This window comes from Podarcis raffonei, chromosome 15, assembly GCF_027172205.1.
Source record: "Podarcis raffonei isolate rPodRaf1 chromosome 15, rPodRaf1.pri, whole genome shotgun sequence".
In the NCBI taxonomy this organism is placed as follows: domain Eukaryota; kingdom Metazoa; phylum Chordata; class Lepidosauria; order Squamata; family Lacertidae; genus Podarcis; species Podarcis raffonei.
Window position 1 is genome coordinate 15,593,387 of NC_070616.1, and position 27,327 is coordinate 15,620,713.

The window sequence follows — 27,327 nt, forward strand, 5'->3', positions numbered from 1 at the left end:
CAGAAGATCTGCCCCACCTTCCACAAGGAATGGGCTTGGATTCCGGTGTCTCTCCAACGGTCCGTTCCGACAACCCCAGGGAGAAGGCTGTGCAGAGGAGCTGGTGGCTTTGACAGCACCTCTCTGCCCCCTGAGTCCATCTCTCACCACCAGTCCCTTTTTACACATGAACAGTGAATGTACGGTTTGGAGACGGGGTATTGTGCAGCTTGGCTCGCTGACTCGATCTCTTCAAGCTTAGCATGGCGCATGGGTGCTCAGCAGAGATGGGGGTTTGCAGCAGGCTCACAAACACGGCTCCGAGGGATGCCCGCAGCATGCAGAAGCAGCCTCTGAAAAAGGCGTCGCTCAAGTTTATAGACGCATTGGAAGATTTCTGAGCAAATTAGGCCACAGAGTAGAGGTTCATTCTGCGATTTGGCTCCAGTTCGGGTTTATTTGACTGAGCAAGAAAACACACCCTGATGCTCTCCTAGTTTGCGCCAGAAACCCTTATGACACGAGGAAGTAAATTTCTCAGGCCAATTGTCCTTAATAAAATTAACTTGCAAAAAAAATTTAAAATATTATTTTAATTCCGTGTTTTGTTTTGAGCATTTCTCAATTATGGGGGCTGGGAGGGTTGCTGGGTTTTTTGCCCCCCCCAAAAAAACCGGATATAAAATAAATGCACCGTATTTTTCGCTCTATAACACGCACCCGACCATAACACGCACGTAGTTTTTAGAGGAGGAAAATCCGTAGGCATGCCACCCGTAGGCATTCCCTCCATAACACGCACAGACATTTCCCCTTACTTTCTAGGAGGAAAAAAGTGAGTGTTATGGTGCAAAAAATACGGTATTTCGTATTCATAGGAACAAAGCCACCAAGGATTTCTTGGGTGCAAAAAGATACTGAACTCCCATTCATTTTAATTGGAGACCTTGCACCAGTTGACACCCATAGTCTTTCAGATTAACTTAAAAAATATTAAGAGGAGCAAAAAAAAAAGTAAATTTTTAAAACAACCCCTTACCCCTTTATGCCCACTTGACTGCTTCAATCAGCAGAACTGGCGCTGATCCAGGTGCCACATAATATCCATTCTGCCCTTTTAAAAACTTTTATCACAGCAACATCTACTGTTACTTTAACTTTCCTAAAGTCTTAAATTATCAATGTCACTTCTTATTGATAATTTCATTGTTCTATCTTTTTGGTAAATCGCTTTGAGGGTGATTGGGTTTTTTTTTACAATCAAGCGGTGTATAAATTTTATGAAATAAATAAAATTTGATCTCTCAAACAGGCAGTTTGATAATGCATCTGGGTTTCGAATTTGTAATTTCACCTATAAAGTGTCCTGTCACATGTTTTCAGCAACAGAGAGGGCAGAGGGTGTGTTTGATCAGAGAAATGACTCATATTAAAAAGAAAAAATCTGGTACCTAGTCAGAGGCAAAAGCTAAGGTTGCCATGGTGGGATTTGCTGGGCAAATGATCCGAAGACACACATTGCCATCAGCAAGGAGCAAAAAATCTGTGTTTGCTGAATCCTTCTGCAGCTGGAAAAGGAGGTATTTGAATTGCACTTGAATTGCACCCAAATCATTATCGCGACGGCTGCCAAAGGGTTCAGGTCAGGCAGGAGAGCAAGAGGCAGAACATTCTCACATGCTGGAGAATCGCAGGCAGAATATTTGGCGCCTGGATGAGCTCCTCGTTCCTTAGGAAATCCGATCTAGAAGCAGGGCGGAGTGTCGGTTATAAGGCGATGATCATTGCATCAGATGACCGTTAGCTTAAGGTGCAAGGTGCATCGTCAGGGCCAAGCGCTGGGGAAGGGCAGATGGAGCAGCTGAGATGTAAACATTTTGTGTCTCTGGGGGGCGCAAGGAGCAAAGGTGTTTTTGCAGGATCTGAGGGGTCGGGGGCTAGTGGGCATCTTCCATCTGCCGCTGGATTTTCTGCAACATGTCCTGCATTCGGCGTAACTGAAAAGGGGGGAGGGAATCAGACCTGGGTTGCAAGGCACAAACATTATGCACCCCCCTTGATACTGGGCCTGGGTCTTTTAAATTGTGGCTCTGTTCCCTCTGACGTGGATAAGCCACAAGGAAAAAACTCCACCTTGGGATTTAGAGGAAGACATGCCAATTTATTTTGGTGGTTAGCAAATTCATATATAGGAATCACTCATACTGTTAAAGGAATCACTCATACTGTCAAGGGTTTGGCATCACTCATTAAATCTGGAATCACTCATACTGTCAAGGGTTTGGCGGGGTCAGTCTGGATGATGCCCTGAGACCCTTCCAATTCTTGGGGTCCTGTACCCAGTGAGGGTTGCAATCTAAGGCAGGAGGTTGCTAAACTAGTGGACAAGTTTGTGACTTTAGGTGGCCGCTTAAGTGTCTAGCATCCCAAAAGAATGAGCTCAGTTGAAAGAGCTACCACTAAGTGATGGGGCGCTGCAGGCTAACAGGTGGGACCCGCAGGGGTCAAAGGGGAACCCTCAAGGAGGGCTTGAGTGCAAGAGCTCTCTTCCCTCTTGTGGTCTCCACCAACTGCTATTCAGAGGCATTGCTGCTGCTTCCGACTGAGGGCAGCCCTCTCCATCTATTGTGTGATTCGCAAAGTTGGTGGCCCCCACTGCCTCCTGCAGCCACGAGTTCTTGGTCTGTTTGGGGCACTTCCCAGCCCTGCTGGGCTCCCATCTCTTTCGCGCTCATCCATAGCTGTCAACTTTTCCCTTTTCTTGCGAGGAATCCTATTCGGAATAAGGGAATTTCCCTTTTAAAAAAGGGAAACGTTGACAGCTATGCTCTCATCTGACCTGCAGGTAACCGCCATGCCACTCACCTCGTCGTCCTTCTCCCGGATCAGCTTCTCCGTCTCCACATCTGGTGTTGAGGGGATGGCCGGAATGGGGAAATCTGTCCCACTTTCTCTTGTCAGTTTGCTATTTATTTATTTTAAAGAGAGAGAGAGAGAGAGAGAAGCATCAAGGCCAAAAGCAGCAGAGACGTGTTTGCACCCACCACCACCACCCCGACTCTGCAAGACACAGCTGTTCAGAGATGCCTAAACAACTGGCTCTTCTCCACCCCACACTGAGGTCCTTAAATTTACTCACTTAACTGCTATCCTACAAGGCTGTCACAGTCATCCAACAATTAAAATGAAGAGTAACACTTTTGAGGAGGGGAGGGGGAAGCCCAGCGTCAGGCTCTTAGGGAAAGTGTTGCTCTCAAATCGCTCTTCACCCGCAAAGCTTACCTAAATAAGTAGGACTTTCTGAGCCTCCACAGCGAACCAGAGTGTTGAACCTCCTCTGGGAACTCACTCCAGAGTCTTGGGGCTCTTGCAAAGAAGGACTTTCCTCCTCTGTCGGTCTGCTCCAACAAAGGATGTTCTTAAGGAGCATCTAGAGATACAACAGGTTTCCCCCCACCCAGTTCTGGCTGGGCTACAACGCCCAACAGCAGCAGCAGACCTTGGGGCTCTCAAATTCCAGCGGTGTCCTGTGCATTGCCAAAATTCGGCGCCCCTTCGCCATGTGCTCTCCATTCTAAATAATAGTTGTGGCGCCTCCCCCCCCCAAAGCGGTTTCGCTCCCCTCAGTCCATGTCTGCCATCAGCCCCAGTCAGCATGACCAATGGTCAGGGATCCTGGTCTGCAAGCCCAGCCAGGTCGCTGAGCATCTGTGGGTCAAGTTGAACTGTGGAACTCGCCCCCACAAGATGTAGCAATGGCCACCAGCTTGGATGGCTTTAGAAGAGGACTAGGCAGATTCATGGAGGAGAAGGAAGCTATCAGTCATGGCTACCAGTTCTCCCTCCGCTGGCAGAGGCAGTTTGCCATGGGGAGAGTTGTTGTGGCCACTGTGTAGACAGGATGCTTGACTAGGTGGGTCTTCTAAGGTTCTGATAGGTGGCTTTCAAAAGATGGAAGCACAGGATACGTTCTGCTGACGAGAAGCTCACGGTGGGTGTGCAGCTACAGACACCCCATCCTGCTTTTTCTTTGGTGGGGCAGTCTAAGTCCAAAAAAGGGACTGTCTTCTGCAAAGGACGACACCTGGCTTGGCATTCAGTAGGTCCCAGGTTCAGGCCGCCAAATTGGTTTCTCCAAGCAGGGCTGGGAGAGGCTTCCTCTCTGAAAGTCTCTGCAGACGCTCTGGGTGCATCTGTCTCAATAGAAGCTTTCTATATAATATTTCCATGGCTTGATAAGTGGCCAAAGGGCAGAGATGTTGTTGCAAAGGCAGATTAGTGGATTTGGAAGAGGGGGATTAATGGGGTATGCAGGCAGATGGTTATTTTGTACACTATATGCTTGTGAAAATATACCATTTTTATTTTTTTTTAATGTCAGCAGGGGCTCGTGACATTCCCAAGCATATGTGTCCCTCCCATCCAATTTCTCTCCAACTTTTCTACCCCACCCCCAGTCACAAGCTCCTGTGATGGGGAGACGCATCAAAAAGTCAGGGCACATCCCCAGAGGTACCATCATGCACAATGGTCTTTGGAGAAGCACTGGTTCTCGGTTCATGTGGGAACCCTGTGCTGTGTCAAGCCTGCTGAGAGATGCGTTTCCCGGGTTTTAATGAGCCTTGGGGTGTGTCCCTTCCAACTCTGTCATTCTGTGAGTCTATGTTCCATCCACAGGCCCCTTCCTACTCCCTCTCGCCTCTGAATGTAGTACCACGATCCTGCTTTGTCCCCACCCTAAAGGGTTCTTAGGGTAGCAGCAGAAGACATGGGATGACCCAGAGCACCTTGGCCAACCACCATAAAGGATACTGATGCTATAAGAGGGCCAGTGTGTGCAGTGGTTGGGGAGTCAGACTCGGACCTGGGAGAGACCAGGATTCAAATCCCTACTTGGCCAAAAAGTTCACTGGGTGACCTTGGGCCATTCTCTGTCTTCTCTCAGACTAGACTACCTCACAAGATTGTTGTGCAGATCATATGAGGAGGAGAACCATGTACATCACCATGAGCTCCTTGAGGCATAAATGCGATAATTGAAATAAATAAATGCAGTGCTGCTTCGTAGAGTCATCTGGATCTGGTGACAGTCTAGACCAGGCATAGGCAAACTCCGGCCCTCCAGATGTTTTGGAACTACAATTCCCATCATCCCTAGCTAACAGGACCAGTGGTCAGGGATGATGGGAATTGTAGTCTCAAAACATCTGGAGGGCTGGAGTTTGCCTATGCCTTGTCTAGACCCTCTGAACATTTCAAGGCTGACCTGCAAGTTCAGCGCAGTTCCTGATCCCCCAACCAAACTCTCCAATGCTCTGGAGAGTAACTGAAGTGGTGTGAAAGAAGAACATGGCACATGGCCTTGAGGAATGAGGAGTGGGCTGTGGGCAGCCATCTGCCAAAGATTATTTAGCTGTGATTCCAGCACTGAAGGGGGTTGGGCTAGATGACCCTTGGGGGTCCCTTCCAAGTCTACAATTCTATGATCCTGTTCTGATGCACTCCGTCAAAAGCCAGGTTGTGCAGTGTATCAATGCCCCCATTCCTCCACACAGCAGACTTAGTGAGGTGGAGGGCAAATCCATGACACAGGCTTCCCCATTTCCCACGCACCCCCCATCCTTGTGCTATGACTTCTGCAGTTGTCCAGTGATGGCAATACGACACTCAAGAATCTCCTTTGCCAACCCTTGCTGGGTGAGAATCTACTTCAGGGGTGGGAAACCTCCAACCCATGAGGCAAATTGGGCCTAACAAGGGTCCCTGTTTGACCCACGAGGCCGTTGCCCGGAAGCCATGCCCTACATTTAAAGGGCTGTCACGTGATGACTTTTCAGCAGAGTTTGGATGGCCATCTGTCAGGGATTCTTTAGGTGACTCCGGGGGCGGTGTCCCTTCCAACCCTACAATCCCATGGCATCCAGCCTCAGCCAATTAGCGGGCCTTCAAAGCACATTCCAAGCCCTGGAAGGTGCTTTGAAGTCCCTGCAATCATTGCCTGACGAAGGGGCCCGCCACATTCACCACTGGTGGAGAAGCATCACCACTTCCAGCACTGATTTTGGACAAGATTGTGCTGATTTTGGGCAAGATCTCAACCAAATGGACACCATCTTGTCCCAAGTTGATGGTATTGCTTCTCTGTCGTTGGGGGGTGGGGGTGGGAAGCAGGCAGGGCATGCCGCCTGAGGGCTTCTGCTGCCTGAGGCAGAGGCTTTACCCTGCCTAACAGGTGAGCTGGCTCTGACTTGACATCATTGCGACATCACATGATTGACAGCCTGCACTGACAACCTTCTGCAGCTGTGTGGCAGAGGTGGGCGGGGCCAAAGGCAGAAAGTGGGCGGGGCCAGAGGCAAAGCTGGGCTCACCCAACAGCAGTGACCTTCCTTGGATGTCTTTACGGCCAAATTCTCCCTTGCTTGTGAAGCTCCCGTCCACTTCAACAGAGCTGACCCCAAACCACATCCTATATTGTTGTTTTCTCTCCTGTTAAGGAACAACTCCTCCCTCAATCCCCCTCTCATCCCCTCCCCAGATGCAAGCATGGCTATTTATGCTCACAACAACATCACCCCTTTGCCAGGTGTGGGGCACAAGGCCGCATGGCCCTTTGGGGTCAATAGTGTCATGCCAAATGGGGGGTGCACTCCTCCCCCCCAAAAAACCCACATTTTGCTTTCCCACAGACACAAGGCAAGGGTCCGAGACAAGAATGGGTTAGAAAGAAAATAATTTATGTAAAAATGCACGGATGCCAGACAAAACACAGGTCTCCAGGAGAGAGAGAAAGAGAGAGAGAGGAGGAGGAGGTTGGTGGCGCAGCCCCGGGGGGCGGGCGGGTGGGAAACGCCGCGCGGATCTTCGGCCGGGAAAGGGGACCTCGGTCGCTCACTCCATAGAACAGTCGCTGCAGCAGAGTCTCAAAGATGAGGAGTCCCTCCTTGGTTCCCCCAAAAAGATGGCGGCAAGCAGAACAAGGGAATTGAAACACTAGGCTTAGATTCACCATCAGGGAAACCAAGGCAGAAGGCGGCTGAGACATTGCAGGGGGTTGGGCTAGATGACCCCTGGGGTCCCTTCCGACTCTACAATTCTATGTTTCCCATTATGTTGGTCTTGCCCCTTGATATTTTGTGGGGGGCTCATGGCTAAAGATGCCGACACAGAGTGAGGGGAGTGCAGAATAACACCCCAGACAACTGAAAGGCCAAACCATGGGTTGTGGAGGCAGAGCTTATGGTTTGGGTGTGATGCACGTAGAGGCGTACTCAGTGTCCCCTGGGCCCTTGGCAAGCAGTTGTATCAGCAACCCCCATAGGAAAAAAAAATACCACTTTACTGCAATTGCCACATTAGAAATTACAGTGGTGCCTCGGTTTTCGAGCATCTCAGAAGCCAAACGTTTCAGTTTTCGAACGCCAAAAGCCCGGAATTGCTTCCATTTTCGAACGTGCCTCAGAAGTCAAATGGCTTATGCTGCGTGTTTTTCAATTTCTGCAATTGAACTTGCACTTTGCGCCTCAGTTTTCAAACGTTTCAGAAGCTGAACGGTCTTCCGGAATGGAATACGTTCAAGAACTGAGGTACAACTGTACTACATTTTACACAGCCCAAGTACTCAAAGCAGAAGGGAGGAAAAAAATTGCATGCCTTCGTGCCACAGTGCAAGATGGACAGGAGGCTTCTCCTGGAAATGATCTCGCCGTGACAGCGATGGGTGTGTGACCACACACGCCATACACTCCCTAGTCTGGTAGGTGATTTTTGCCACCCCCCACTTGTTTGGTCTACGTTGCTGGTGGGGTCTGGCTTTGCCAACCCCTAGGTACACCTCTTTCTGTGGTGTGTGTGTGTTCCCCTGTCCTTTGGCCGAGTGACAAGAATTCCAACTCCAGGGAGCAAAAGGGCAGTCATGGAATGTTGGCAAACTGCAACTCTCGTTGAGAAAGTGAGAGGTCAGTTTAGTTGGGGATCGAATGCAAGCAGCGCATGGTTGGCTGGAAGGGGGCAGAAGAGGACAGCGGCTAAGAGCAGAGGAGATCCAGAACGGGGTAAGAAGCTAGCAGCCCGAGGGAAGGAAAAGGGTTGTGGGCTAAGAAGCGTGGAGATCAGGGAATCACGAAAGGACGGGGCAAGATCTGAGAGAAAGAGGGATGTGGAAAAGAAGGCATTAAAGGAGCTGAGGGAGGACTTGGGTAGCAGCAAGGTAGGTGGGCCGTACATGCTTCTGGAACAGAAGGGAGAGGGTGGGCATATGAGCTTCAGAGACTGACAGGCTACAGACCAAAGAAGCAGAGAAAGCCACTAGGGGGAGCTGGAATTCAATCTACTGGTTGGAATTAACCAAAGCAAACTCATGCTGGTGAGTCCCTGGGATGACCACCTCCAACCTGGAACCGCCCAGATGTTCTGGACTAAAACTCACGCAGCCCATAGCCTGTGGAACTCCCTCTCACAGGAGGCAGTGATGGCCACCAACCATGATGGCTTTAAGAGAGGGTTAGACAAATGAATGGAGGAGAAAAGGGCTACTGAAGGCTACTAGTCACAATGGCTGTGCTCTGCCTTCACGGTTGGAGGCAGTGATGCTTCTGAATACCAGCTGCTGGAAACTCCCATAAAAGAAAACATCTGGAGGGAAGCAGCTTAGCAGGGGTTGCCCTAGCGGAATGGTTACTGATCCCTCCTTCTTACAGAGAGAGACCTCTCTACCCTTGATCACTTTTAGGGTACTCAGCCTGAGGACAGGGCCTGTTATTGAGGTTGATCTCTTATCTAGTTGGTTCATAAGATTTATACATCCCTTGATTGCAAAACAAAGCAAGACATCACACCCGGTTTACAGAAAGAATTAAAACAATAAAAACATCAGCGGTTAAAAAGAGCTATTGAAAAATAATTAAAATCAACAATAAGCTGAAAACCAGAATAAAGCACACATCAATGTTCTGCGTGCCTGGGTAGGCTTGCCTAAACGGAAATGTTTTTAGCAGGCCACCAGAAAGAGTACATCAAAAGTCAAAGAGTACAGCCTAAGTCAAGAGGCAGGGAGTTCCAAAGTGCGGAACAGGTATTATATGCTATTTCCGCAAAACTAAGTGGCGCTGTGGGTTAAACCACAGAGCCTAGGACTTGCCAATCAGAAGGTTGGCGGTTCAAATCCCCCCGACGGGGTGAGCTCCCATTGCTCGGTCCCTGCTCCTGCCAACCTAGCAGTTCGAAAGCACGTCAAAGTGCAAGTAGATAAATAGGTACCGCTCCGGCGGGAAGGTAAACAGCGTTTCCGTGCGCTGCTCTGGTTCGCCAGAAATGGCTTAGTCATGCTGGCCACATGACCCGGAAGCTGTACATCGGCTCCCTTGGCCAATAAAGCGAGATGAGCGCCGTAACCCCAGAGTCGGCCACAACTGGACCTAATGGTCAGGGGTCCCTTTACCCTTTACGTTTTTAAGCAGTCAAGTGGGTGTATAAGGGGTAAGGTGATCCTGCAAGTAAACTGGTCCCAAGTTGTTGGGTTTGTTTGTTGTTGTTTTTGTAACCCTTTAAGAGTAATGGGGGGGCAGGCAGTTTCTAAAAAAAATAAAATGCTCCAAATAAACCAATGGATTTCAATTGTGAATAATTTATTTAAGTTGCAAAATGGTGGCCTGTTGTGGTTTTAATAAACTCAAGTCCTGCTTTGGGGGCGGGGGCTAAAACAATAGTGTTTTCTGGGTTTTTTAATAAAAAAAGAAGAAATAATGATCTTGGAATCGTAGGCAGCGCTAACCTTCCTGCAGAATCCTTCTCTCTCTCTGTCTTACACCCTCACCCCAGCTGGGGGCACTCTCCATCTCTCCGCCTGAAGCCTGTTATTAGGGTGGAGGGGGCAAGAGCATGTTATTGAGATCGGGGAGGGGGAGTCGCGCTCCGTCCCAGAGGGGGGGCATGCCCCCCCACTCCCTGATCCCGCCAGCCCCAGATAACACATGCAAGCACACACAGGCTCACGGCTTACTTGCGATTCCGCTCTTTGACCACCATCCTGGTCATGCTCTGGATGCACTGCGCCCGGTAGTTCTCATAGTGGGTCTCCCGCGTCACGTCCTTCAGGTCCTGCATGTGGGTCCTCACCAGCATGGTCCGCAGCTTGACAAAGTCGCAGTGCAGAGGGTTCTCCACTGTGCAGGAGAAGGCAGCATTAGCAGGCGGAACTCCCCACAACATGACATGGTAACGGTGCAAATGAAGACGCCTTTAAAAGTGTGTTGGGGTGCGGGGGATTGTACAAATTCATGGAGAAGTCTGGTTACTGTGTGGCTACTAGCCATGATGCTCCTGAATAGCATTTCCTGGAAGACGCAGGAGGGGAGAGGGCTCTTGTGTTTGAATCCTGCTTGTGGGTTTCTCACAAAGGCTTCTGGTCAGCCACTGTGAGAACAGGGTGCTGGACCCAGGAGGGCTTTTCTTATACAGTGGTACCTTGGGTTAAGTACTTAATTTGTTCCGGAGGTCCATACTTAACCTGAAACGGTTCTTAACCTGAAGCACCACTTTAGCTAATGGTGACTCTTGCTGCTGCCGCGCCGCCGGAGCACGATTTCTGTTCTCATCCTGAAGCAAAGTTCTTAACCTGAAGCACTATTTCTGGGTTAGTGGAGTCTGTAACCTGAAGCATACAGTGGTACCTCGGGTTACATAAGCTTCAGGTTACATACGCTTCAGGTTACAGACTCCGCTAACCCAGAAATAGTACCTCGGGTTAAGAACTTTGCTTCAGGATGAGAACAGAAATCATGCACCGGTGGCGCGGCAGCAGCGGGAGGCCCCATTAGCTAAAGTGGTGCTTCAGGTTAAGAACAGTTTCAGGTTAAGAACAGACCTCCGGAACGAATTAAGTACTTAACCCAAGGTACCACTGTATTCCAGCTTCCAGATCCAATTGTTCAGGGCCAGAGCAGGCATTATAAAAGGACATGGTGTGATGTCATATCATTTAAAGCCCCTCCCAACCCACCATTGCCACTCTTCTTTATTGGCTGATACTTGGGGAGGAGGGACAGATAGAGGGGGGGGGCACATCAGGTCACATGCCTTTTTCCTCTGGATGTTACCAGAGAGATGCAAGGAGATGGTTTGAGGCTATTCCTTTCTCTGCACACAAGCCGTGCATTCCTCTGAACACCTGTAGTTCAGCACTCAGGAAGGAGGGGGAGAGGACAAAATCTTTCTGGGACTTCTACCCCACTGCTTGCAAGGGTAAGACACCCCACTGCCAAAATTAATTATTTCAAGCCCCTGTAACTGGTCATAAATTCAGCCCGTGATCAGTTTTGGGCTGGCTTTGCTCTGCTTCCTGCATGGGCCCGCTAAGCAATTTGTTGCTGCTGCTGCTGCTGCTGCTGCTGCTGCTATTACAATTACCACTACAAAGATTTCTATACTGCCCTTCATCCGAAGATCACAGGGCCATTTACAATAAAAACACAAAAATGCACACCATAATAACAAACTATAACAATAACCGCCCACCAACAGTTTAACAGGCTAACTAAACAAAGGGATGAGAGGAATGTTTTTGCCTGGTGCCTAAAGATACCGTATTTTTCACACCATAGGGCGCACCCAGTTTTTAGGGGGGGAAATCAAGAAAAAAAATGCCGCAAAACCGGCAGAAGCCGCGCAACTCCTTTAAAGAGATCGCGCCTTCTCCTGGCTTTTCTGGGAGGTGGGAGAAGGGACTGATGCGGCCAGTCAGTCCCTTCTCCCTCCTGTGGAAAAGCCCTCAAGAGCGCACGGAGCTTGTGTGCAGCTCTTGGGGGCTTTTCCTGCCTGCCTCCCCCCTGCATTCGCTCCATAGGACGCACACACATTTTCCCTTGCTTTTTAGGAGGGGAAAAGTGCGTCCTATGGTGCGAAAAATACGGTATGTAATGAAGGCCAGCCTCCCAGGGGAGAACATTCCATGAGTGGGGAGCCACCACAGAAAAGGCCTGTTCTCGTGTTGCCACCCTCTGGAACTGTTATAGAGGAGGCACATGAATAAAGGCCTCAGATGAAGAAGCTCAAGGTGGCAAACATGGTTCACCTCCTTCACATTTTATCCTCACCTCAACCCTGTGAGGTAGGTTAGACTTAGAGTAAGTGACTGGCCCAAGGTCACCCAGTGAGCTCCATGGTCAAGTGGGGATTTGAACCCTGGTCTCTCCCAGGTCCTAGTCCAAACACTCTAATCAATACATCACACTGCCTCTCTTGAGACGGAGCTCTGGCCTAGTTTAGGCATCATGGAAAGTCAAACTTTGATTGATTGATTGATTGATTGATTGCATTTATATCTCACCTTTTCCTGCAAGGAGCTCAAGGTGATGGACATACTTTTCCTTCCCCCCATTTTCTCCCTGCAACAACTCTGAGAGGTAGATTAGACTGAGAGGCAGTGGCTGAGCTCAAGGTTGCCTAGTGAGATTCATGGCTGAGTGGTGGGGATTTGGTCTCCCAGGTCCTAGACCGACACTCTAACCACTATGCCATGCTACCTCTTGCCTCCAAATTCGAGATGAGTGGCTTTCCTTGCAGACACAGCAGAACCAGCACAATCTAGGAAGGGCTCTGTTGGTTACCTTCCACGATGCCCCACGGATACAGCCTCCCACGGATCCGCCGGCCTTTCGTCTCCACCACCGTGTTGCTCCCAATGACGGCGAAAGGGATGCTCTCCTGGAAGAGAACAGGGGCAGTCAGGGGCCTCGTGGCATTGCAAAGAACACAAGTGGCTGTTTGCAAAATATTAGGAGCACAGAAACAGGGAAGGGATGGCTCAGGAGGTTTCTGGCCTGGGTCACTTTGAAAAGCATTCATTTGTAAATCTGCTCCATCCATGTTTAAATATATATATATTTATATTCCACTTTTAAGGAGTTCAAGGTGGCATATATGAGTCTCCTGCACCTCCTCATTTAATCTACACAACAACCTTGTGAGGTTGGTTAATCTGAGAGGCAGTGACTGGCCCAAAGTGAACTTCAGGGCTGAGTGGGATTCGAACCCTGCTCTCTCAGGTCCTAGTCCAACACTCTAACCGCTACACCACCCCTGGCTCTCCATTTCCACCTTAACGGAATGTTAAGTGGTCATGGGGTGTAGCTCAGTGGCAGAGCACCTGCTTGGCGTGCAGAAGGTCTCAGGTTCAATCCCCAGCGGCATCCACAGGTAAGGCTGAAACCTGAAACCCTGGAGTAGCTGCTGCCAGTCTGTGCAAAGAATACTGAGCTAGATGGGCCAGTGGTTTAACACCATGTAAAGCTGAATTTCAATGTTCTTACATTTTCACACACACATGTACAGTGGTACATCAGGTTATATACGCTTCAGGTTACAGACTCCACTAACCCAGAAATATTATCTCAGGTTAAGAACTTTGCTTCAGGATAAGAACAGAAATCGCGCAGCAGCAGCGCAGCAGCAGCAGGGGGCCCTATTAGCTAAAATGGTGCTTCAGGTTAAGAACAGTTTCAGGTTAAGAACAGACCTCCAGACCGAATTAAGTTCTTAACCAGAGGTACCACTGTATAATGTATTTAAACAGGCATTTCAGCACATATTTTTTCACAAAATATATGCTCCCCCTCACCTTGAGGGCTTGATCCTGAAGCTTGAAATCCTCATCTTCATCCGAATCACATTCAGGAAACTGGTAGATGCGGATTCCAAACTGATCAATTTCATCTCGGATCTGAAGAATAGGAACTTAAAATTTATACGCAGCTCGATTGTAAAGAGCAAACAAACCTCAAAGCACTTTACAAAAAAAAAAAAAAAAGATTTTAAAAAATTTAAATTGCCAATAAGAAAAACTAGCAACAACCATCTAAGACATTCGAAAAGTTAAAACAACCATAGACTCTAAAAGCAGATTAAAACTCGCTTCAGCTTTCTAAACGTTTTGGTAGGCTTGTCTAAACAAAAATGTTTTTAGCAGGTGCCGAAAAGAGGGCAGTGAAGGCGCTTTGCCTGATATCAAGAGGCAGGGAGTTCCAAAGAGTAGGTGCCATACGACTAGATCCGGGTTCCAACAAATGCAGAACGAGTATTACATGGCATCTGTTCCACCAACTGAGTGGGTGTGCATGGGGTAAACAAATTCCTAGAATCCTAGAACCGTAGAGTTGGAAGGAGCCCAAAGGGTGATCTAGTACCCACTGCATCTGGTTGGCCACTGTGAGAACAGGTTGCTGGAGCAGACAGACTCCCTTTGGCCCGATAGTAGCCACAAGGCTCTCCAGATGCTCCTCTGGCTGGCGTGAGAGGATCTCAGGTCACAGCAGATATCCTGGGACAAAGGCGCTTCTCCTGAACTTCCCACCGCCCGGGAAAGTAGGCAGGGCCACCAGGAAAAAGGTTTTTAAATATACTTTTAACAAAAAACCAGAGGTGTTTTTGTTAGGTATAATTGGAGACGAAATTCCTAAAAAAGATGCACATTTATTTATGCATGCTACAACGGCAGCAAGGATACTTTTGGCTCAGAAATGGAAGCAGCAGGAACTTCCAACAATGGAAGAATGGCAGGCTAAGATGATGGAATATGCAGAATTGGCAAAGCTGACGGGGAAGATCCGAAATCAGTGCTGCGAACTGTTTGAAAAGGACTGGAGTAAATTTATACAATCTACGAAAGAAAACTGTAAACATTTGAAAATGTTTGTAGGTTTGAGTTGAAATATTTTGTAATGTTAATATTGGGACCTGGTTTACATTTAATGAGGTAAATTTTATTAAGAAAGAAAGAAGGTAAATAAGTGGTTATAGAAATGCTAAGATGTAAGTGATGAAAGCCAGAGAGTGGGATGGGAGGAAGTCAAAGCTCAGTTTGAGCATTGCTTTTTGGTTATGAGATTATGTAATGGAATGTGATTATAGTAAAATGTAAACTCAATAAAAATTATTATTTTAAAAAAGGAAGGTCCTCATCTCCCCTCCCCGCGCCCAATTCCTCACCTTGTTCTTCATTCGCTCGACCTCAGAAGGCATGAGAGTGTCCGCTTTGGCTAGAACGGGAACAATGTTGACTCGCTGGTGGAGAGCCTTCATGAACTCGACATCCAGAGGCCGCAGCCTGCCAAGGAGAGACAAGGCAAGTCTCAAATGTACAGCGCGCACACACACACACACAGTTTGTGTTAAGTTGATTCAGCTCAGTTCAGAGGATGGCTACATCTGGCTGTGCTCTGATGTCCATCGATCCCACCTTCGTCGCCAGTGTTAAGTTGTGGGCGAACATATCAGACGACACAGCGATTCTTCCAAAGCAGCTCTTTATTTGTAAGCTGGAACAGAACTGAACTGAGGAGCTCAGTCAGCCTGCTTATATAGCGCTCCACTAGAATGCAACAGTAACCATTTTCTGTAAGTAGCCAATCACTGAATGTCACTTTCGATCCTTCATTTGCATAACTATCTACAGTATCCCCCTGCTGGCCCAGGGTGAGAACTTCAGTACATAACAGTTTGGGGAAGACTCAGTGGCAGAGCAACATGCAGAACATCCCAGATTCATTCCCCAATGGCAACTCCAGGTAGGGTTTGGAGACACTCCTGCCTGAATCCCTGGAGAGCTGCTGCCAGTCAGTGTAGACAAAACTAAACAAGAGGAGCCAATGGTCTGACTAGCATAAGGCAGTTTCCTAATTAATCCAGCTCTCTCTTCTCAACCATAAGGACTAGAATATTTGTTTTTAGGGGAAGGTCTGCAGCTCAGTGGTAGAGCTTGGGAGATAGACCCCTGCCTGATAATCCTGGAGAGCTGCTGCCAGTTAGTGTAGATAGAACTGAGCAAGGCAGCCAACAGTCAGACTGAGTAAAAAGCAGCTTCCTGTGCCGCTAGGCTTAGTTTCTGTTTAGTTTTTTTATTAAGCGGTTTATAAAATTTTCAAAAGGGACGCGGGTGGCATTGTGGGTTAAACCACAGAGCCTAGGACTTGCCGATAAGAAGGTCGGCGGTTCGAATCCCCGCGATGGGGTGAGCTCCCATTGCTCGGTCCCTGCTCCTGCCAACCTAGCAGTTCGAAAGCACGTCAAAGTGCAAGTAGATAAATAGGTACTGCTCCGGCGGGTAGGTAAACAGCATTTCCGTGCGCTACTCTGGTTCGCCAGAAGCAGCTTTGTCATGCTGGCCACATGACCCGGAAGCTGTATGCCGGCTCCCTCGGCCAATAAAGCGAGATGAGCACTGCAACCCCAGAGTCGGCCACGACTGGACCTAATGGTCAGAGGTCCCTTTACCTTTACCTTTTTAAAATTTTCAAAACACAGTAAGGAAAACTTCAAAATTGTATTTCCTTTGCTGCATAATGAGCCCAGGTGATATGGTCCAAGATGCACACTGAGGTCTTAGCTGATTGTTTTGCAACATTACCAAGTTTTGTCTTTCTATTCAAATTATTTCATTGAATCGTAGAAGTGTGAAGCTGGAAGGGACCCCAAGGTTCATCTAGTCCAACCCCGCATGGCTTGGACGTTTTGCAACAATTTGGGACAGATCCGTCTGTTTCAGTTTTAGTCGAGTTCTGCAGTCATCCCATGCCCCTCCCAGAGCCCAGGCAGGCCAGACTCAGCTCGTACCCGTGGCCAAAGGGTGAGATGAAGTAGAGGCAGCAGTGGACGCGGTTGTCCAGGATGTTCTTCCGGTTCAGGCCGCTCTCGTCCCGGAAGTACTGTTCAAACTGCTGGTCTACATAGTCAGCCACAGGCTTCCAGCTGCAGAGGGATTTAGGCAGGCTTTAGAGTGCAAAGAGTCCCCAATGTGGTGTCCACGGGCACTAGTGTGCCCAGCAGCGTTTCACATGGCACCCACAAAAGGTATGAGTAAATATCCTGAGTTCCCCAGCCCCATACCTAATCAGAATCTAGGCAAGTCATCTGCTATGGCTTCTGTATTTGTTTGTTTGTTTGCTTGCTTGCTTACTTGCTTCTCTACTGTTATTATAATCATGTTTTTGTCTGTTTTTACCATAGCAACTCAAAGCAGCTTACAACTATTTTAAACAAACCAACACAAGCAGACATTAAAAGCAACATTTAAAAAAATCTAAAAGACAATTGTGTTTTGAAAAATTTGATTAAAACATTTCGCCCAAACAAAAAGGACTTAGATAATTAAAAGCTGAAGACCTGGTTTAAAAGGAAAGCTTTGTATTTCCTATTTTATATTTATATTCATAATTTAGATTTATATCCCACCTTTTTCTTTCCAATGAGCTCAAGCTGGGCTACATTACTCTCTCTTGCTCCTCATTTAATCCCCACAACAACCCTATGAGGTTGGTTAGGTTGAGAGGCAGGGGCTGGGCCTTCAAGGTCACCCAGTGAGCTTCAAGGCCAAGTGGGGATTTGAACCCTGGTCTCCCAGGTCCAATTCTGAGACTCTAACCAGTACACTATGCTGGCTCCCTTGGCTCCTGTAGTTTCCTGTCCTGAGCCATTTTTTAGAAAGATCGCCAAAATCTACACTTCCAACAAGGGTTGCCATGAGTCCAGATTTTCTGTGATGCTATTTCCAAATTTCACAGGGCTGCCTGTGAAGATGGTTCATAAACTTCAGCTAGTGCAGAATTTGAACATATTACACCGATCCTGGTCCAACTGCACTGTCTACCAATTAGCTCCAGGCCCAGTTCAAACTGCTGGTTTTGACCTATAAAGCCTTAAACAGCTCAGGACCGCAATACCTCAAGGACCGCCTCTTTCCAGATGAACCTACCCGGACCCTGAGATCATCTTCTGAGGCCCTTCTTCATGTGCCTCTTCCACGAGAGGTTTGGAGGGAGGCAAAATGAGAACGGGCCTTCTCTGCAGTGGCTCCCTGTTCATGGGATGCTCTCCCCAGGGAGTTTCACCTAGTGCCTTCATTATACACGTTTAGGCGCCAGACAAAAAAGTGACACCCAATGCCCTTTTAAAATGTGTTGGGGAGGGGAGTTTATTGTTTTTTTTAAAAAAAATTATGGTGTATTTTGTGTTTTTATATTGTGATTTTGTGTTGTAACCACACTGAGACTTGCGGGTATAGGGCAGTATACAAATTTAATAGTTAGACAGATAGCTAATAATAATAATAATAATAGTACAGTCGCACCTTGGAAGTCGAACGGAATCCATTCCAGAAGTCCACTCAACATCCAAAATGTTCAGAAACCAAAGTGTGGCTTCTAATTGGCTGCAGGAAGCTCTTGCAGCCAATCGGAAGCTGCGGAAGCCCTGTCGGACGTTTGGGTTCCAAAGAACGTTCGCAAACCGGAACACTCACTTCCAGGTTTGCGGTGTTCGGGAGCCAAAACATCCGAGTACCAAGGCGTTCGGGATCCAAGGTATGACTGTAATAATAATAATAATAATAATAATAATAATAATAATCTCCCCTAGATGAACCAGTTTCACTGGCAGATCAAAGCACTGCAGCTCTCACCCGGATCCTGCTCCCATGGGATTTACCTGCCTCACAGCCAGTTAGACTTTGTCTTCCACATATTATTTTTATCCCTCCTTGGCCCCCACCCAAAGGTCAATGGCTTAATGGGATTCCCTCCAAGCAGCTCTGCTGAGAAGCTGCCAGGGCTAATTCCGCTCTGCTTCTCTGCTGCCCCCCACCCCCCGGGAGGTGGCCGTACCACTCTGTGTTGTTCAAGGCATCTCCAAAGCCTGGCGTGTCCACGATGGTCAGGCGCAGTTTGACGCCCTTCTCCTCAATGTCCACCACATGCTTGGTGATCTCCACCGTCTGGAGGATCCGTTCTGGCCGTGGGGAAGATGGAAGGAAGGAGTTCAGAACATGGAGGGTTTGAGGGGGAGGAGCAGGGGGCCCAGAGGGAGTAGAAGAGAATACCTCACCCTCAAAGCCTGAGAATCCCTCTCTGCCAAGAACATAACCAACAAATCAGGGCAGGATGCGTCCAACCAGGTCAACGTTCTGGGTATAAGAAGCAGTGGCTGTCCCATCCTCCTCACTGCTTCATCACCAGCATCTAAGTATTGGAGGTAGACTATTCCTAAACATGGAGGGTTTCTTTAGCTATTACAGATAGCAGCCGCTGGCTGGCGTGACCCCCATGAGAACTGCCTTGCAGGGATCTGCTGAGCCCAGAAAGGCCTGCAGCTCAGAGTTACAGCACCTGCTTTACATCCAGAAGGCCCCAGGTTGCATCCCAGGTAGGGCTGGGAGTGCGTCCTGCGTGACACCCTGCTGCTGCCGGTCAGTGTCAACAATACTGAGATAGGTGGATCCATGGTCTAGCTTGATATATGTTGCTATGTCTTAAGGGAAAAGCCATAGCTCAGTGGCAGAGCATCTGCTTGGCATGTAGGAGGTCCCAGCTTCCACTCCCACTGGCATCCTCCAGGTAAGTCTGGAAGAGATTCCCCGCCTGAAATCCTGGACAGCTGCTGCCAGTCAGTGCAGACATTACACACCCAGTAGCCTGACTTGGTAGAAGGCATTTTCCTATTCCATTGGGAGCCAGCCAGATCCCCCTGTGTGGCCTGAGAGCAACACCCCCACCTGCTCCCCCAGTTTAGCGCTTCCGCTGTGTCAGAACAGGGGCAAAGGCTGGTCCAGAACTCCCACCGACCGACCTACCTTCGGCATTTAAGAGTTTGCGGTCTTTGTACAAGTCTGTGAGGAAAAGGCTGTTCACCAGGGTGGACTTCCCAAGCCCGGCCTCTCCTGTGAAGAGAAAGTGGAGGGGGAGCAAGCAAGATCACTCAACAGGAAGGTGGATCCTTAAGAATCAGACTTTTGGGAAGAAAAGGAAAAGTGCAGACCAAAGATAGCTTATTAAATAAAGAGAACAAGCTCAGGCCATGCTCAAGGTGGTACTATTTAATATTAAAAACTTGGAACCAGTTTACATTTGAGGTCGCCTTATCCCATACGCGCCCACTTGACTGCTTTGATCTGGCCCTGTTACAAGTGCCACATAATATTCGTTCCTCATATGTTCTTACAAACCTGATCATTTGGTGTGGCAGCATCTACACTTTGGAATTCCCTGCCTATTGAGATCAGGCAGGCGCCTTCGCCATACTCTTTTCAACGCCTGCTAAATACATTGGATATCCACAAGTTCTAGTGTCATGGAGGGGACGACCTTTCTCTACCCTCTTTTCTCATTCCACACACTTCCATCATGTCTCCTTCTACTCACTTTTCCTCTCATCTTAAAAGCCCGTTTCCTCATAAGGGAGTTACTAGTGTGGATGACTATGAGGGAGAAGGTTAAGGCATCCACCCTGGGGTGGCAGCTTTGCCCTCTGATGTGCCACCACCCTCTGCCAGCCGCAATTTCCATCCTGATCCAGTACTGGCCAGAACGCAGTCCCCAGAAGGTCTGTGAACCACCCAAAAGTGTGTTGGAAGTGCTCCTAAATGTACAGCTTCAACATAAGTTGGGAGAGAGCTAGAAACTTGATAGCCTGTTTTAATCAGAATTCATTGTCGTGCATTGCACTGGATCTACCTTGAAATATTCATGCGTAATTGAGAAGGTGGGAAGTGGGAACAACTGCCCCCCCCTCAAGTGCCCTGGTACCTGCAACCATGAGAGTGAAATCGAAGCCTTTCTTCACAGACTTCCGGTGGACTTGATTGGGGAGTGTGGCAAAACCCACATACTCTTTGTCGTCCTGGAAGGAGGGAGAGAAGGAAGGAAGGAAGGAAGGAAGGAAGGGGAAATGTGTGGTTAGAAGAATCTCAGAATTCCAAACAGCTGGAGCAAGTCAGTCCAAACCACTTATTCATATACTTGTTGTTGTTTACTAGCCATCCTATCCTTGAGAGGCCTGGCCTGGTAAAAGGTTTGAAAGACCCTGCAACAAAAACCATATGCTATATATTGCCTAAGAGAGAAACACCACCTAACTGGACAGTCCTACACGCATCCACTCTGAAGAAAATCCCATGGAGTTCAATGTGTGCTGGGTATACTCCACATGCTATATTTCTACCATCTCCAGCAAGGTCCTCCCAGAGATTGCTCGTGAGATTTATCAGTTTATTTAGAACACTTCTTAGCCACCCTTCAGCCAAAGCTTCCACCAAGGCAGGGTGGGCAAAAGTGTGAAGGAGATGAATTCGCAGGATGATTGAAAAACACGTTAACATAACAAATGACAGGAAGGCAAAAGAACGCATATGCCATGCCCACGAAAGCTAAGCACCCGCCATTTTAAGAAATCTAAACTGGGTTGAGGAACCTGCACTCAGAAGACTGGACAAGCTTGTTTTCTGCCACTACAGAGGGCAGGACCCATACAACCCTACTCAAATGACAAGAAGATTCTGACTAAACATTAGGAAGGGCAAGAGCTGATTGGCAGTGAGGCAGACTACCAGGGAAGGTGGAAGACTCTCGTTCATTGGAGGTTTTTAAAGAGAGGTTGGCCATCTACTGGCAATTCCTGCATTGCAGAGGGTTGGTCTGGATAACCCTTGGGGGTCCCTTCCAATTCCACGGTTCTATGAACCTCAGGAGATGAGGCTAAATATGCCCACCTCAACACCAAGAAGTTTGGAGCTGGTTGTGTATGGGAAGCTTGAGAGAAGGAAAGCCAAAGTGAGATCCGGGAGAGGGGGTGTTTGCCATACCTCATCAGACTCATAGGGGTCCAGCCTGCCCCAGGGGCTTCTGGGACGGGACGGGCTGGGGGGCGTTGGAGTGGCCATGTGCTGCTTCAGATCCAGAGGCCGGGGGCGGTGGAAGCCCTTCTGCTCCTTCTCTTCCGAGGCCTCGTCGGGGAGGGTCCTGAGCGCTGCACTGGGGAACATCTCGGGCTCTGCGCCGCCACCACTGCGGCCCCTGTCCTTCCAGGCCTCTCCCGGCTCCACACGGCGGAAGCCCTCCTCAGCCGGGTAGTCGTTGAGGAAATGGACCAGCTCGGCCTCCTCCGAGTCTTCCTTCAAGAGGTGCTTTATCTGAAGCAGCAGAGGAAGAGAACAGGAAATGCACGTAAACACAGGGTTTAAAACGGGGGTCTATCATGGGAGTAAAATGTGGGGGTCACAACCCTTAAAACCTGCTTCCAGTTTTCTGAGGTTAAAGAACCACACAGGTGGTATCGCCCTCCTTTGCAAATGTCAAAACTCTTTCTTTCCAAAACAGGTAATTGTTGGATGGGTTGTGATAAACTTGGTACATGTTTATTGTGGGAATATAAATTGGCACAAGATTTTTGAGATTTAATTTTGACAGAAATGATTAGTATTACTATAGAGAATATAGGTTTGTTGTCCACACTCAATGTTACTGAATATTTTTGTTGATAGCAATGTACATATATAGTCAAAAGAACTGGTCTTATAGATGATCTTGGCAGCTCAAATAGTTATGGCAGCACAATGGAAAACAGTCCAAAATCTTACACTGGACACTTGGTATAACTCTGGAATACAGCTAGAATGGAGAAAACTATGCATAATTTGATATTTCAACAAGGACCAGAACCTCAAGGTGCTTTTTAATATGATTTAGCATTCCTTTGTTATGAAGCAAAACCATCAATTTCAAGGCCACCCTCATCACAAGTCTGGCAAATCTGGAACTATGCTTGATAATCAGAGAACGCTAATGTTTTTTTCTTGGATTTGGCTACTATAACCCATGTGCAACTGTAGTCATTCTATGCACCTATTTTATAGTTTTGTTTTCCATCTTTTGATTTTCATCTGTTGTTATAACAGTTCTCTCAGTTTTATGTACATTATTAAATGAAACAAACAAACTTTATAAAAGAAAAAAAATTTGATCTGTTTATTTTCCTGATCTTGGTGCAATGAAATTTCTTCAAACTTTCTTTCCAACCAGGGCCGGCTCTAATGTTAGGGAGAGGGAAGCGGCTGACTCAGGAGGCAAAATGTGAAGAGGTGGCAGTGAGGTCTGCAGGACGAGGCACCACTTGCCCTGCCCAATACTCCCCTGAGTTAGCACTGCACTACCTATTGCACTTCACTATTGTTGAAGTCAGATACAACTGCCAGTCGCATCACCTCATTTCCATCTAAGACAGCAAAATGTCTTGGGCCAATGGCACTTCTAGCTACCTGCAGCCTTCAGATCATGGCACAACTTTTGTTTAGGAAGCCCCACTGCCAATTCATGTCATGTCTCCCAAGTGCTAATGGTAGCAGTGTTGTAGCCACAGCAATCTTGGTAGACCTCTTTTTTTCTTTTTGTTCCAATTCAGGAGTCTTGCAAACACTGGGTCTGCCAAGATCGCATCTTGGCTCATTTCCCTGCTCTCATCTCCCAACCCGAAGATACCAAATTGTAACTTATTCATTCTATCTTACCATATAAATAAAATTGGAAGGCTCTTATCACACAGCAGTTTCCGTAGCTGCCAATAGGGGGCCGCACCAACTCCAGCATTATGACAGAGCAGGACGTAAGAGAGGGCACAGCCATCGTGGCTAGTAGCCTTTGACAGCCCTCTCCTCCATGAGTTTGTCTAGTCCCTTTTTAAAGGCATCTAAGCTGGGTGGCGCTGTGGGTTAAACCACAGAGCCTAGGACTTGCCAATCAGAAGGTCGGCGGTTCGAATCCCCACGACGGGGTGAGCTCCTGTTGCTCAGTCCCTGCTCCTGCCAACCTAGCAGTTCGAAAGCACGTCAAAGTGCAAGTAGATAAATAGGTACCGCTCCGGCGGGAAAGTAAACGGCGTTTCCATGCACTGCTCTGGTTCACCAGAAGCGGCTTAGTCATGCTGGCCACATGACCCAGAAGCTGTACGCCGGCTCCCTCGGCCAATAAAGCGAGATGAGCGCCGTAACCCCAGAGTCGGTCACGACTGGACCTAATGGTCAGGGGTCCCTTTACCTTTAAGCTGGTGGCTATCACTGACCCCTATGGGAATCAGTTCCACAGTTCAACTACACGCTGCGTGAAAATGTACTTCTATGATTGTATGATTCCTTTCATGTGTCCTGAATCTTCCAACATCCAGCTGCAACGGATGTCCCGAGTTCGAGTGTTATGAGAGAGGGAGTAAAACCTTTTTCTAGACACTTTCTCCATGCCATCCATAATGATAACCTATGGAGGTCCACGAGGCCTCTATCCCTCATGAACGCAAACCCACAGCGATAACCAAAACCCCAGCATTAAATCCCATAATAATAATACCATAGCAGTGCAGCGTTTATATCGACGCCCGTCGCCAAAATAGGGGTGGAGGCGGATAAATGACAGGAAGCAGAAGGAAACATGTAGCTACAGTCAACTTTGCATGCACCCCTTAATTCTGGAATTAATTCCAGAAATTCTCCAGCTTAAATTCATACTCATAGAATTATAGATTCGGAAGGGACCCAAAGGGCTATGCAGGAGTCACAGCTAAACTGAGGAAGAGTCAATGAGAGGAACAAGGAAGGAATGCAACAGGAAAATCCGTGGTGCTTATTTGCATCTTCCAAACATAAAGAACTGTTGGGTCAATCAAGGAAGGAAAGTGGGTTAGGCCGCAGGAGAAGCTAAGACAGCTTGAATCAGGGGTCCATGGAGGAAAATCCAGAAGGCTCCCTCTCCCCACATGCCGAGGTCTTACTGCTTGCTCCCTGGGGATCCTGGCAGGCTCTTCCGGCTGCCCAGGGAGGCCAGGATCAGCATCCTCCTCTCCTGGGGCACCAGCAAAGGGCATTTCTGCTGGGCAGGGTTGGGTCTCTGTGAAGTCATCCTGGGCTGGCAATGTCTCTTCCACCTCTGCAGCCTGAGTCGAGAGTACAGGGCAGGGCACAGGAAGAAGCGAGAGAAGTGGTTGGGACGGCAAAAAAGAGGGACAGAAACCAGAAGATGGAGCAAAGTTAAAGCAGATGGAAATGTCTCGGACCCAAACCACACACTGGGGGGAGCGAAGGCAAGAGGATGTTTTCATTCCATAATGGTTGTTGTCATAGATCAGGAACCAATTGCAACCCTCCAGATGTTTTGAACTCCAGTGCTCGCCATGCCTGGATGTCAGCCTTTTTGTCCCTTTTCGAATCATAGAACTTTAGAGCTGGAAGGCACCCCAAGGGTCATCTAGCTCAACCCCCGGCAATACAGGAATCACAGCTAAAGAAACCCTGAAATGTGGCCATCCAACCTCTGCTTTAAAACCTCCACCACCTCCCAAGGGAGTCCATTCCACTGTCAGGCCGTTCTTGCCATCAGAAAGCTGTTCCTGATGTTGAATCTCCTTCCTTGTCATCTGAATTGATTGGTTCTGGTCCTCCCCTCTGGAGCAGCAGAAAACAAGCTGGCTCCATCTTCCACGTGATGGCCCTTCCAGTATTTGAAGCTGTCTCTCCTGTAACATGCCATGCTGAATTTTATAAACTTCCACCATGTCACCTCTTACTCTGCTTCTTCACCTAAGTCCTTCAGTTAGAAAACCTCCTCCTTGACCCCAAGCCCTTCGAACATTTGTTGCCGCTTTACACCAAATCAGGCAATGGGCCCATCTACCTCAGTACTGTCCCCACTGACCGGCAGCAGCTCTCCACAATTCCAAGTGGGGGTCTTTTTCTCAGCCCTATTCAAAGATGCCCGGGAACAGACCTGGGACTGTCTGCATGTAAAGCTATACTATTACACTATTTAGATCATTTGTTCATCTAGTTCAGGGTCAGCCACCTTTTTCAGCCAAGGGCTGGTCCACTGTCCTTCAGACCATGTGGTGGGCCGGACTATTTTTTTTTTGGGGGGGGGGAATGAACAAATTCCTATGCCCCACAAATAACCCAGATGTATTTTAAATAAAAGGACACATTCTACCCATGTAAAAACATGCTGATTCATGGGCCGGATTGAGAAGGTGACTGGGCCGCATCTGGCCCACGGGCCTTAGGTTGCCTACCCCTGATCTAGTTCAATGCTGCCTACACTGACTGGCAGAAGCAGCTCTCCAGAGTTTTAGGCAGGGAATCTCTCCCTGAGCCCTACCTAGAGGTACCAAGGATTGAACCTGGAACCTCCTGTATGCCACAAAGATGCTCTATCCCTGAGCTACAACCCTTCCTATATATAAAAAGAGAACTGTATACTAATCCGATCATTGGTTCATCTAGCACAGTGTTGTCTACACTGACTGGTAGCAGCTCTCCAGAGTCCCAGGCAAACTGTCCTTATCAGCTGGAAATGCTGGAGACTTTTTTCATGCTTTGCGACTGCAGGATGGGCCCCCTCTGCCCAAAAAGAGGCGGCTGTTGCCATTTGACGCAGGACTGGCAGGAGAGGCAGCGAGCCTCAGCCGTGGGGTGGGGCAAGGCCAGAACGAGGTCAGGATGGCTCCCTCCTCTCCCCCCCCCCAACAGTGCACCATCTGGAGAGGGGCTCTGCTCATCCACCCTAATCAATTTCACTCATTATGTCTGCCTAATTGCCGCGTCCCAGATCCCAGCCAAACTCGCCGACTCTGACCTTGGAGAGGTCGCAAAGTGGTGAGCGACTGCTTTAGGCCCATGCGGTTGAGCAACTGAACACACACCCGACAGATTCTGCGCTCCTGCTCTCTCTTTGAGCAGAACCTTCTTGCGAGAACGTCAAGCTTCTAGACCTCAGCTTTTTCCTCACTACCTCTCCATCCCAGATTTCAGTCTCCTCCCTTTTGCAGTTCCCAGGACCTACGCCTACCGGGAACCAGCCCCAATTGGGCCCATCAATGCATGAAATCCTAGTCAGAAAGAGTTAGGACCCAAACAGCGCTCTCTGCCTTTGCAATCTTCAGGGACTGGTATACAGAGGCATGCTTCCTTTAAAAGAGGGAGAGCGTTCTAGCTAGTCGCCATGAATAGCCTTATGAACATAAAAAGATCCTTGCTGGATCAGGCCAGCGGCCCATCTAGCCCAGCATCCTGTTCTCACAGTGGCCAACCAGAGTCCCCAGTGGGAAAACCTCAAGCTGGACCCGGGTGCAAGCACACTCTCTCCTCCTGCAACTTCCAGAAACTGGTGCTCAGAAGCATCACTGCCTCCAACTGTGGAGGTAGATCTCAGCCACAATGGCTAGCAGCCATCAATAGCCCTCTCCTCCTCTGTGAATTTTTCCAATCCTCTTTTCAAAGCCATCCAGGTTGGTGGCCATCACTGCCTCCTGTGGCAGGGAGTTCCACAGGACTTCCTTTTATCTGTCCTGAATCTTCCAACCTTCTGCTTTCATAGCATGTCCCTGAGTTTCTATTGCGGAAAGGGAGAAAGACTTTCCTCTATCCACTTTCTTCATGTCATGCATAATTTCTTAACACGTCCATCATGTCTCCTCTTCCTCCTTTTCTCTAAACTAAAAAGTCACAAACACAGAAACTCCACCCCCCCCCCTTTCTTCTTACTGTCTACTGAA

The 27,327-nt window shown here is 48.4% G+C and overlaps 1 protein-coding gene across 4 annotated transcripts in view; it reads right to left on the bottom strand.

Annotated features, from left to right (window-relative positions):
* Positions 1-1,445: 1,445 nt before the first annotated feature.
* SEPTIN4 (septin 4) overlaps positions 1,446-27,327 on the bottom strand; it is a 32,946-nt gene continuing 7,064 nt past the window's right edge. For 2 of the 4 annotated variants that reach the window (XM_053366961.1, XM_053366960.1), the window contains exons 2-12: positions 21,602-21,928; positions 20,547-20,640; positions 19,595-19,681; positions 18,630-18,753; positions 16,585-16,719; positions 14,962-15,079; positions 13,595-13,696; positions 12,585-12,681; positions 9,980-10,142; positions 2,845-2,944; positions 1,446-1,976 (exon numbers count right to left, since the gene is read on the bottom strand). In XM_053366961.1, coding sequence (XP_053222936.1) covers positions 1,917-1,976; positions 2,845-2,944; positions 9,980-10,142; positions 12,585-12,681; positions 13,595-13,696; positions 14,962-15,079; positions 16,585-16,719; positions 18,630-18,753; positions 19,595-19,681; positions 20,547-20,640; positions 21,602-21,928 — 1,407 coding nt within the window. In that variant the 3' untranslated portion in view covers positions 1,446-1,916. Of the gene's footprint in view, positions 1,977-2,844; positions 2,945-9,555; positions 9,831-9,979; positions 10,143-12,584; positions 12,682-13,594; positions 13,697-14,961; positions 15,080-16,584; positions 16,720-18,629; positions 18,754-19,594; positions 19,682-20,546; positions 20,641-21,601; positions 21,929-24,555; positions 24,697-27,327 lie in introns of those variants that run through there. The other 2 variants (XM_053366958.1, XM_053366959.1) reach the window with 2 other exon arrangements.